Source organism: Asterias rubens, chromosome 12 (assembly GCF_902459465.1).
Source record: "Asterias rubens chromosome 12, eAstRub1.3, whole genome shotgun sequence".
Taxonomy (NCBI): Eukaryota; Metazoa; Echinodermata; class Asteroidea; order Forcipulatida; family Asteriidae; genus Asterias; species Asterias rubens.
This window is the reverse complement of record NC_047073.1, coordinates 2,590,482-2,601,925: the sequence shown is the minus strand read 5'-3', so window position 1 is coordinate 2,601,925 and position 11,444 is coordinate 2,590,482. Positions and strand designations below refer to the sequence as shown.

The 11,444-nt window shown below is 39.7% G+C and overlaps 2 protein-coding genes across 2 annotated transcripts in view; both read right to left on the bottom strand.

The window, feature by feature from the left end:
* Positions 1-74: 74 nt before the first annotated feature.
* LOC117297687 (lactose-binding lectin l-2-like) lies at positions 75-752 on the bottom strand. The gene has a single exon (XM_033780834.1). The coding sequence runs from the start codon at positions 750-752 to the stop codon at positions 75-77; it is 678 nt and encodes a 225-aa protein (XP_033636725.1).
* Positions 753-7,416: 6,664 nt separating this feature from the next.
* Positions 7,417-11,444, bottom strand: part of LOC117297477 (nipped-B-like protein A) — a 46,510-nt gene continuing 42,482 nt past the window's right edge. The window contains exons 43-47 of the mRNA XM_033780536.1: positions 11,329-11,443; positions 10,980-11,154; positions 10,099-10,356; positions 8,642-8,734; positions 7,417-7,945 (exon numbers count right to left, since the gene is read on the bottom strand). Coding sequence (XP_033636427.1) covers positions 7,883-7,945; positions 8,642-8,734; positions 10,099-10,356; positions 10,980-11,154; positions 11,329-11,443 — 704 coding nt within the window. The 3' untranslated portion in view covers positions 7,417-7,882. The remainder of the gene's footprint in view (positions 7,946-8,641; positions 8,735-10,098; positions 10,357-10,979; positions 11,155-11,328; position 11,444) is intronic.

Here is an 11,444-nt window from a genome sequence, read left to right as displayed (position 1 = left end):
GCAAACTCACCGCGACACAACGATGAGCGCCAAATTCAGGTTTGATTGTTCGCAGTCAGATTAATAAGTTTTTGTTACAATTCGTAATATATACAATCTTCATTTTCTTTGTAGTATCCCTTCACACCTGCATCAAACCGGGTTGCATTATTAAGTTCACATAAGTCTCCACCAGCCACGTTAAACGAACGGCATCCAGGTGTTTCGTTACACGCCATGCAGCAATGCAACGGTCGCTCTACGATCATGACGTCAAGGGTGTGGTTCACGAGGCAACTCCCATGCATTACAGAGTAGCAGCTGTTGGCCGAGTTGGAGCAAAGGGGGTGGACCGGACGCTCACATATGACATACCTGAGTTCATTGCAATTCAAATCGTTAAAGTTGAAGTGGAGGCACACGGCGCAATCATCATCTTCATGACGATGTCCATCAAACCAGCCAGGGCGGTACGGCGAATCACCATCCCCGGTGCAAACCCACTTCCCTTCCACCACCTTGTCGTTGCAGTCAATCCAGAAACCATGATCCGGGTTATCATTATCTGGGAACGAACCCTGGTAGTGGGCCCAGAGGAAATCATGTTCCGGTTTGGAGTTGATAGAGGGAACGTTCCCGCCATAACCCCGACAAATCTCTTTGGCATTGTTCCAATTGTATTTCATCCCCAAACGGTTGTAGCACGAGTCGCCCCATTCTCGCCAGCCGTCAGCACATCGTCCGTACGCCGGGGCACTGCTCTCTGCTCCCATCAAGTACGGAACTGTCATCAGTAAGGAAATGACAAAACCGTACATTTTCAAGATATTCTTGAAAATGTCAGCGAATATTACAATTTTTAGTTCAATTCCGAAGCTTCGCAAAATAAAAGCACTGGGCAGCGAAGTTTCTCTCAGTCCGTTCATCACCGTCGTCTGACACAATATTGGTGTTTATAACCATCGCTTGATGCGAATTAGTAATAACATTTACACAATCTGACTTCTTCCCAGCAACAAGCGCTTCATCGTGACATGATGAAATTATGGCAGAGACTATCGGAAACAAGTACATGTGGTCGTGTTAAACAATATTGACTTAAATTACTATTTAATTAATGTATACTTATAACTAAGTTCATCGATATATTGCTCGACGAATATCGGAGCAGCTATTGATGACACAACCCAAAAGTTAGCAAACTCGATGATATGGCGTCAGTTCAGTATTTATTATTTATAAACTGCAATGTTCTCTCTAGTCGGCTATTTCGTAGTAGATACAGCCTTCTCTTCCTTGGTATTTTCCCCCGTCCACATCAAACCGGGTTGCGTTCTTCAGTTCACATACGTCTCCACCAGCCACGTTAAACGAACGGCATCCAGGTGTTTCGTTACACGCCATGCAGCAATGCAACGGTCGCTCTACGATCATGACGTCAAGGGTGTGGCTCACGAGGCAACGCCCGTGAAACACGGAGTAGCAACTGGACGAGCAACGGGGAGGGGCCGGACGCTCACATACGATGTATCGGAGAGAAGAATTGCAATTCAAATCGTTAAACTGGTAGCCTATCACTGCGCAATCATCATCTTCATGACGATGCCCATCAAACCAGCCAGGGCGGTACGGCGAATCACCATCCCCGGTGCAAACCCACTCCCCTTCCACCGCCTTGTCTGTGCAGTCAATCCATAATCCTTGATCAGGAAATTCGGGGAACGAACCCTTGAACTGTCCCCAGACGAAATCATGTTCCGGTTTAGAGTTGATAGAGGGAAGGTTCCCGCCATAACCCCGACAAATCTCTTTTGCGTCGTACCAATTGTATTTCGTCCCAAAACGGTTCATGTAGCACGAGTCGCCCCACTCATGCCAGCCGCCAGGGCATCGTTCGTACGGCGCCAGCAGAGCACTGCTCTCTGCTCCAATCCAAAACGGAGCAGTCATCAATAAGGAAATGACACATCCAAACATTATTGTAAGATTCCCAAATAGAAAGTCCGCGAAGAATACAACGAATTTGACTCCAAAGGCGCACTATGAATGCAACTTTTGCAGCAAAAACTGTTTTGCATCAGTCCGCACACACCACGTTACACATTGAGTTACCAGACCGGTCAGAGGGAAGCAATAGCTCGATGTAAAATAGGAACAGTATTTGCTATTCCTTCATGTACCCCACGAATCGGAAACGATATGAAACGAAGGACATGTAATAAATAGTAGGCCAAACGTGCTTAATTAATTGATTTCTGCTGCCTCGCTAATGTATTCCTCCATGCTCGACCTAATTAAGAAAAAGACAATTGAATGACAGAATATTGACGAGGCACCATTCATTATCAGCACGTTTTAATTAGTTGTTTTTAACGGTCAAGTTTCCCGCCTCCTCAATGAACTCAACTCGGCAGGTCTTGATCAAATTAGCGTCGATTACTAAAGGCCTGTCTAGTCTTGGTGCCAAGACGCTCACGTTGTCAAACATTGCCTCCCCAATGATGAATACAACTCTGAATAAGCCTCGCTAAGCCTCGTTACTAAAGACCTGTCTAGTCTTGGTGCCAATCTTGGTGCCAAGACGCTCCATCCCGAACAAAATTGCCTCCTCTATGAACACAACTCGGCAGGTCTTGATCTAATTAGCCTCACTTACTGAATACCTGCCAAGTGTAAATACTAGGGAGCTGTTCAATGTTATAGTACTCAAGATCAAGATCAAGTACTAGGAACTTGGTAATTAGGACTTGCCGAGTTGTGTTCAGAGGAGGCCAGAAAACGGCGGTTGCTTTTAAATTCTTGATTTCATGATTTTGTGTTTTTTAATGAATTATTTCGGGTAAACAAATATATTTTACGTGTAATTTGTTTCACTTTAAACACATGCTGATAATGAATGGTGCCATCGGCGCAGCCACTGCAACTAGGATCGAGTGGCTGTGGTGGCATGAGGTGACGTGTGCCGATGGCCTCATTTTGGGTTAGAGTGAATATTAACAAAGGCATATTACCTGTTTATATTTAGGCCGAGGCAGTGCAAAATCAATTAATAATTAAGCATGTTTGATCTATTATTTATAACACGTCCTGTTTCCTACGCAAGATTCGTGGGGTATGAGTTGTAAAACAAAAAACAGCTTGACGATGTGGTGCCCCCATCATCAAAGGCCAATGGACGCACTACTTATGGTGTTTTTAGTGGTTGGATTCTGCCAGTGTAGTCTTGGTCCAAGACGTCACGCAACGCTAGCGGGCGATACGGCACACTACCAATGGGGATGTAGAGAGACTAGACTTGCCCAAAGCCATCGGGCGATACGGCGCACTGCAAATGGTAGCAAGAATAAACTTACACAAACTTAGCAGGTAATTCGGCGCACTGACCATGGTTAGCAAAATAGACTTACACAAAGCTTTCGGGATACGATGTGGTGCCAATGGTAGAACGTGTAAAGCTAGCAGGTGATCAGCGTGCTGCCCATGTTAGCAAGAAAAAATTTGCGCAAAGCTAGGCAGGCGATACAGCGCGCTGCCTATGATGGTAGCGAGAAAAGACTTACGCAAAGCTAGCGGGCGCGTTGCCCACTGTGGGGAGACCGGGAAATAGTCTTGGAACCAAGACTATAGACATTAATCATGCTGCCTCCATCTTGGTCATGTTCCTCGTAGCGAATAACAAAGATGAATGCTAATAATCATTTTGCAATCAGGAACCAGACTATTTTGTTCATCCAGCCTCGGTTTGGTATAAATGAAACTAATGGGAGAAGATGCTGCACCATGATAAAGGTTCATATATATATAGTACCACAGTTAATGCTTCAGCGCCCAGACTCAATCGAGCGACAAAACTCTTCATACTCAAACACCATTCTTCAAGATGTCAATACATAATGTCAATTTATTTAAAGGGTTGTTACTTTTATAGAGCAATCAAAAATATTGTATGTACGGCCCCTTCATTTGGCTATATTTACAAGAACAAAAAGTTTAACATTCATTTAAAAAAACTCAATTGCTATATTTAATCCAATAAATATGAATAAGAAAAGGGTCAGGGTGTGATCTAATATTTGTACAGCCCTTGTAATAATAAATGTAGCTAGAACTCAAACATTTAAAAGAGAGACTCACTGTTTATACAATAACAATTTAATTTATGTTACAACTTCAGGTGAGCGATCAATGGAAGAAATCCGCCTAGGTTTTAAAGGAACACGTTGCCTTGGATCGGTTGAGTTGGTCTTTGAAAAGCGTTTGTAACCGTTTGTTATAAAAAAAATATTATGGTTAGAAAGATGCTTTAAAGTAGAATACTTTACACACATTTGCCTCAAAATTTCGTTGTTTCCCGTTTACTTTGCGAACTAACACGGTCGGCCATTTATGGGAGTCAACCATAAATGACCGACCGAGTTTGTCGACGACGTAAAAGGAAAACCACGCAATTTCAAGTGATACTTGTGTGGGGCATTATATTCTACTTTTAAAATATCTTTCTAATCATATGCATTTCATAACCAACAAGTTACGAACAGATTTTGAAGACCAACTCGATCGATCTAAGGCAACGTGTTCCTCTAAGAATGGTGTGTGAATAGTCTCTATTCACACTGAACAGACCTTATTCATATTTTGGCAGGTTCCCTTTGTGCAATAGTAATAATGAATACCAAGTCTCATCTATCAAAATAAGGGACTGACTATTTAACATCAGGGCCCTATTTCATAAAGCTGCTTAGGTAGAAAATATTGCTTGACACATAACTGCTTAGCAGATATGAGCAAAATATCAGATGCAAATTGTAAATGTGACATGGTAATTTGGCTGATAACTTTACTCTGGTAAGCATAATTTTGTTGTGCCTTTACATGTTTTTCGAAATTACTACAGAGGGAGCCGTTTCTCACAATGTTGTATCCTATCAACCTCTCCCCATACTCGTTATCGTGCAAGGTTTTGAGTAATTACCAATAGGGTCCACTGCCTTTAAGCATCATTCTATGCCAAGCAGCTTTTTGAAATTGGGCCCTGACGGGTCACTTTCTGAAGTACAAAACATGCTTCTTGTTGGGTTGGTCACATGGTTTTCTACGCCCTCTGGTTCTGTTGTGTAACATCATGGAAGGGGGTCTGTGTAAAGATAGCCAGAGGTCTAAGAAATTAAGATAGATTAGAGAGGAAGGGCCTTGCAGATATGAAGATTAATTTCGTTTTTGAACTCATTTTAGGGTGGGTACAAATTCCGACCAACATGCAGCATATTTGCAGAGGATTCTAATTCACCAGTAAGAAGAATGTAATATTATTATAAATAAAATTAACAATAATTCCATATTCTGGAATAGTTATTAACCTTTTTACAACACCAGGTACACTTATTGAGATAAAATATACTTTAGTCGAATGGTGTGTCAAATTAAGTTCAAAGAACATTTCCACAATAGATGGGTGTTCTTCAGATATTTAAAGACACTGGACACCTTTGGTTATTTTCAAAGACCAGTATTCTCACTTAGTGTATCCCAACAAATGTATATACTGACAACTCTGTGAAAACTTTGACTCAATTGGTCATCGTAGTTGCGAGAAAATAATGAAAGAAAAAACACCCTTGTTGCACCAATTTGTGTGATTTCAGATGCCTAATAAAAGGCTTCAAGCCGGAAGTCTCAAGTCGCAAACTATGTTACTTCAGAGGGAGCCATTTCTCACCATGTTTTATACTCTCCAATTGCTCGTTACCAAGTAAGTTTTTACGGTTACAATTATTTTGAGTAATTACAAACAGTGTCCAGTGCCTTTAAACCATGTTCTCCCTTGGGATATTAAAAACAAAACTATAAAACCAATCACAGAATAAAATGCATTGTAAGTTCATAGTCGTCTCTTTGCATTCATGGTGTTAACTTAATTCAGATTCCAACGAACAATTTTGTCTGCTCTGGACTCCAAGATCATTAGTGCTATTTGTATGAAATTCATAAAATAATGTTTCAATATTTTGGAGCTCCTGGTAAAAATGAAATTTTTTGACCAAGAGTGATGATCACTCAAGTAAATATTTGGCAAAAAGTAAAACATTTTTTCAATGCTTTTGGTAAAGATACAACAAAATTCATTTAATGACCTTTTGATTATTGGAACATGAAATTTGGGAACTTTTGTGACAGCAGGTGGCAGCAGAATTACCACAAAAACCATTGTCGATGTTGTGCGCCTGCTCAGAACTACGTAACAATGGTATTTCACCTGGTAACTGCTGCCATCTAGCAACCTTATAGCACTGAGTTGACAAACTTTTTTTTTTTTTTTTTAAAGACATGGTGAGCACCATATGCTTACATCATTTGGTTTGGGTCTAATTAGACAGAAACCTACCAAACAGTGCAATTATAATGTCCACCACATCTCCAAATGGCTTATGGCGTTGTCACTTTGGAAAAAATACCTTGCTAAAAATAAAATGTCTTGAATGAAAAAAGTCTGGTCCCCTTATCTACAATATGGGAACTATGATTACTATTGTAGTTGTGTATACAGGGAACATGCCAAAGGTAGTTACAACGTGAAAGCTATAGACCTTATGCATATGACGTCATTTCAGTAGGGTGCCCTCACCTAGAGGTCAAGAGGAGGTTGTTCATTGGCCAATACTGTGCGCCGCGCATAAAAAAACTGCGTTTTGATTGTTTCGTCACCGTTTAACCTCTAAGATGGCAGCTGGATGACGTCAATGCATAAGGTCTATACCAGTAGAGGTTGTTGGTTTTGTAGAACGGCCCTCTATGCGTCTTGCCCGTTCGTGTTGCCTCCTGACTCTATGTTGTTGGTTTTACCATTCAGAGATAATTTTTGATCAAGAGTAGCATTTTGTTTCAGCTTAAGGAGCAGGGGTGGATTTCACAAAAAGGATGAGTTACTCGTCCTAACTTACGATTAAGCCTGAAGTTTTTAATATCCCATAAAAAGTTTTAGGACAAGTCCCAAGTTAGGACTATCTTTATGAAATCGACCCACGATGAAGGTCATCCTTTGATGGCCAGTCATTCGTTTTTTTACTAACAGACAAATTTGTCAATTTCCACATTTTGGTGTTTTTAAAAACTGGGTTCTCCAGAGGAAGCCTAATGATTGGAGAGTCTCGTAACACGCTCAAAAGATAATTATCAACAAGTTCGAAAAAATGCCAAAACTTGACAACCTTACTTCAACAAACATCAAAAAGGTATAAAATAAAAAAAAAATTTTAATAAAAAAAGAAGACTCCTTTTTTCATAATTTACAATAAAACAAGGAGTCAATTTCTGAAGTTTACTGTACAAGTGAAGTGACTTACTTTTGTTGGTGTTTGTTTCTCTGGACATGTGCTCTCAAGGCAATGAAGGTTTTCTCCCGACCTTTTATATCCAAATTTCATTTCTGGGTTGTTCATATCTGAACTTTCATTTATGAACTTTAATATCTGAATTTATTATCTGGGTCTTTCATATTTGACCTTTCATATCTGACCTTTATATCTGATTTTCATATCTTGGTCTTTCGTATCCGACTTTTCATATCTGACCTTTCACATCTGACCTTTCACATGCCAAGGCAGAGATAAAATATTATATTACTTTTCATAAGAGCATAGTGAGTAGAGAATCCAGAGGTTATTGGTTTGAGTCCCACTCTTTTGTCTTTGTTCAACCCCATATCACATCAAATTTACCCAGTCAGTTTCCCTTGTGGTTTATAACATTTAATAGTATATTTCATAAGAGCATAGCGAGTAGAGAATCCCGAGAGAGAAAACAAACAAACTTTGGTCCACGGTAGGGGGGGGGGGGGGCGTCACGGATCACTACCACGCACAATCTTGGTGTCCATGGGCGAGTGGGGTCAGGGGTCAAGACGTCGTTAGACCATGAAGTCTGGATCGCTCTCATCACTCTCATCATCTTCATCACTGTCGTCAACATAGTGAGAACAAACAAGTTAAGGAATCATCTCCCAGTAGGATTTACAACATTGCATGGTGGATGAATACCTGAAAGAGGTTTGTGGTGAGGCCATGCGAATATCTCCTTTTGAGTATACATGTAGTTGGTTCTGAGAAGAACCGGTGGTTAACGACTCAATGTTTCGATTAGTATGCTCTCGACCGTCTTCTTAGAATAGAATCATTTCCCACAAATAAAATATTAACAGCGTTCAAGGCATAAGTATATCTTTGGTTTTTGGAGCCGTTTTAATGTTTTGAACCTATAAGGCACTGGACATCTTTGGTATTTGTCAAAGACCAGTATTCTCAATTGGTGTATACCATCATACATACATAAAATTATAATAAGAATTTGAACTCAACTGAAAATCGAAGTTGCAAGAGAACAATGAAAGAAAAAACACCATTGTTCCACATATTTGTGTGCTTCAGGTGCATACACAAAATATTTAAGTGAGAAATTACCTCCATATAACATAATATGGACAAAGTTTCCATAATCGGGGAAACTTTCAATTTTGTTCATCGGGAAATGGAAAGATTGGTTTGTTTTCAGAGAACTTTTTGAAGAATCAAGGAGAGTTGGCAACTCTGCAATGTCCCTGTACATGTCAAATGACTGCATAAATTAAATAATTAACATAATGGCTTAACCAGAGATGTTCAAAGGATATTTTCCGTCGTTTCTTTCTCGGCTTAGGCGTTTTCTTGATTACCTTCGGAGGCGGCCGTCGGCTTTTGGTCTTTGGTCGTTTTACTTTATGTATCTATAAAACAAATTTAAAAAGTGGTGTTAACTCAAATGAAGTTGTTGAAAAAAATATATGCCTAAGGCATGGATTCTATTTTTTTTAAATAATACAATATGTATCATACACAATAAACTAATTTTAGAATACTAATTTAAGTTAATAAGAATCTACCTACACAATTTCACAAACATGTTTGATAATCTTTCTAGATTGTTTAGTGAGACTGCACTATGGCTTTGGCAAGTTATTCCTAAAATCAAAGCACACAATACAGTTAAACTACTGACTACTGGTATGCCTATATTTCTACAGAATGAGGGGGCACCCCATTGGCTTATTTCACAGCATGCAGCACACTTAAAACAAGCCTATCCTGCCATTTTGGCAGTTGAAATGTTTGCAATCGAACTGCCTCCTAAAATGGCAGAAATGGTAGATGCTGTTGTGAGTGTGAAGAAGTGTTTTTTGCGTTGCATGCATGGGCTCAATATTTAGTAGAATTTGGTCATACAAGCATTAACAATAACTACTAGGCAAACAATGAACGATGCCAAGAAAAAGAAAATATTAGTAGATAGAAATAAATGATAGAAAGCCAAATTATGTGAAATCTACATGCAGAAGAACACCACACAATTGAGGCACAAAGTATTCCAGAAACTCATTCAATAGACAAATATCAATACACAGCTAAGTTAGGTAAAATCTATTAAGTAGTCAACACAATGCAATTGAGGAACAAAATAGTTCATAAATTCATTTAGAATAAACTTGTACAAGTACAATTCATCATTATACACAAGCAGACCCCTTGCACTAGCGTCAACCATGACTATTGTCTGCCTGTGGTTTGCCACTGCAGGAGTAAAATTGCATACTGTGAATATAAGGTGCAATCTTAATGCACATGTCTCACCTAAAATGCACACACGCAGTAAAACACAACAAACTCAAACAAAAGGCACAACAAATATTTATCGGGGGAATGGCATCAGGGGAATTGGGTAAAATATTCTGATTTCTGTCATCAGAAAGACTTTCAAATTTACAAATAATGCAATGGTTGAAAGATAAACGGGCACACAAATATAAATTAAATTAAATGCAACTTCATTTTCCTTGTCACACTCGGATATGGAAAGTAAACAACCTTTACATGTCAATCGAGGGCAAGTCAAACAAATCTGTACACAATATTGTCAACGGCAAAATATATATATTTTTTAAATGATATTGGTACATAAGATTGCAATATGACCAGTGAGCTGTTGAAGCAGGATAACTACACACCGTATACAGTACTGATATTTAGAAGGATTTCAATAGAAAAAGCACATCCTGAGGAAACTGAAACCGCTAAAATTCTTCAAAAACCTCACCTGTACATCTCCCAACGGCGGTGAACACGGCGCAACATCAGAGTCATCATCATCCACCCTGACTGGGGCCACCACTGCCTCGGGGCTCCCTCCAGCTCCACCAGCGTTAGGCCTGCTGTCCTCCTCAGCGTTCCCTGAGGTGTTGTTGGGCGCTGTGGTGGTAGAGGAGGTAGAGGCCATGGCAGCGGCCTGGGCCTTGGCTTTCTCCTCATCCTCCTCGTCATCTGAGGGATCCATCAGCTCCATCAGCTGCTTGAACTGCGGGTAAATAAGAATCAGAAGAATAATAACTAGTTCTTATAAAGAGCATTTCACAATAACGCCTTCCATAAAACCTATCTGGGGATCAAGAACGACAAGAAAGAATCAGAACACTAAAAAGACAAAAAAAAATAAACAGTTGAGAACTTATAGTTGAAGCTGAAGTATTTTGATACCTTTGGTAGATCAAGTTTTTGGCCGAGACATGAATCCTTACTCACTGTGCAAGATGTACGTAATATAATTACCTGTGAATTTTCAGATTCTTTAGTTGTCATGTTTTTGAGGGAAAAAAAAGGGAAAATCACGGAGCAAGTTTTTCAGGACAGTCGCATAAATCTGTTGTACAAAAAAACAATCTTTTCATCTCACTGAGACAAAATTTGATTGGCGTGAAATTGTTTTACTAATTTCTCTCTCTCTCAAAAAAAAAGCACCTCAGCAAGCAATATTTTAAAGTAAACTTTTTTATCATCATCATTTTTAATCCATGTAAGTTTAACATAATTGTGGAGACGTTTGTGTTTTGTGTCATACAAAAAGTACCCAAACGCTTAAAGCAGAAACAGTGTATGACAATATATGTAAAGAATTTTTCATTTAACTCCATGTTTTCTCACATCTAAATACTCTGCAACGATGTCCCTCTTGTCTCGGTCTGTCAGGGTTATCTTTGGCTGACCGACACTCAGAAGCTCTAGCGCCCTCGCCGGGTTGAACATCACGCTAGATTTGCGATTCAACGCTTTGTCGTATACTTTGGCTGCTTCCGTGGGCGAGTATCTGTGGATCGTGCTGTAGGGTAGAAAAGATACAAAGAAATATAAGAACCAAGTGAGACACCGACTATAAACCGGCCTTTATGATCATATAGGCCTATATTCTCACCATGGCACTCATCAACAATAGTTATATACGATATTACACTTAAAGTAAAAGAGGTGGATTGCCAAGGCTAGGAGTTCTTACCTATCCCTGAAGCCATACATGTCTTTAAGATGTTGCTTAAGAACCAGAAGCATGATGCAAGCCTGCGATGCAACACAGCACTCCAGTAACTGAGTTGGGTCTTCCGGTATGAGGTC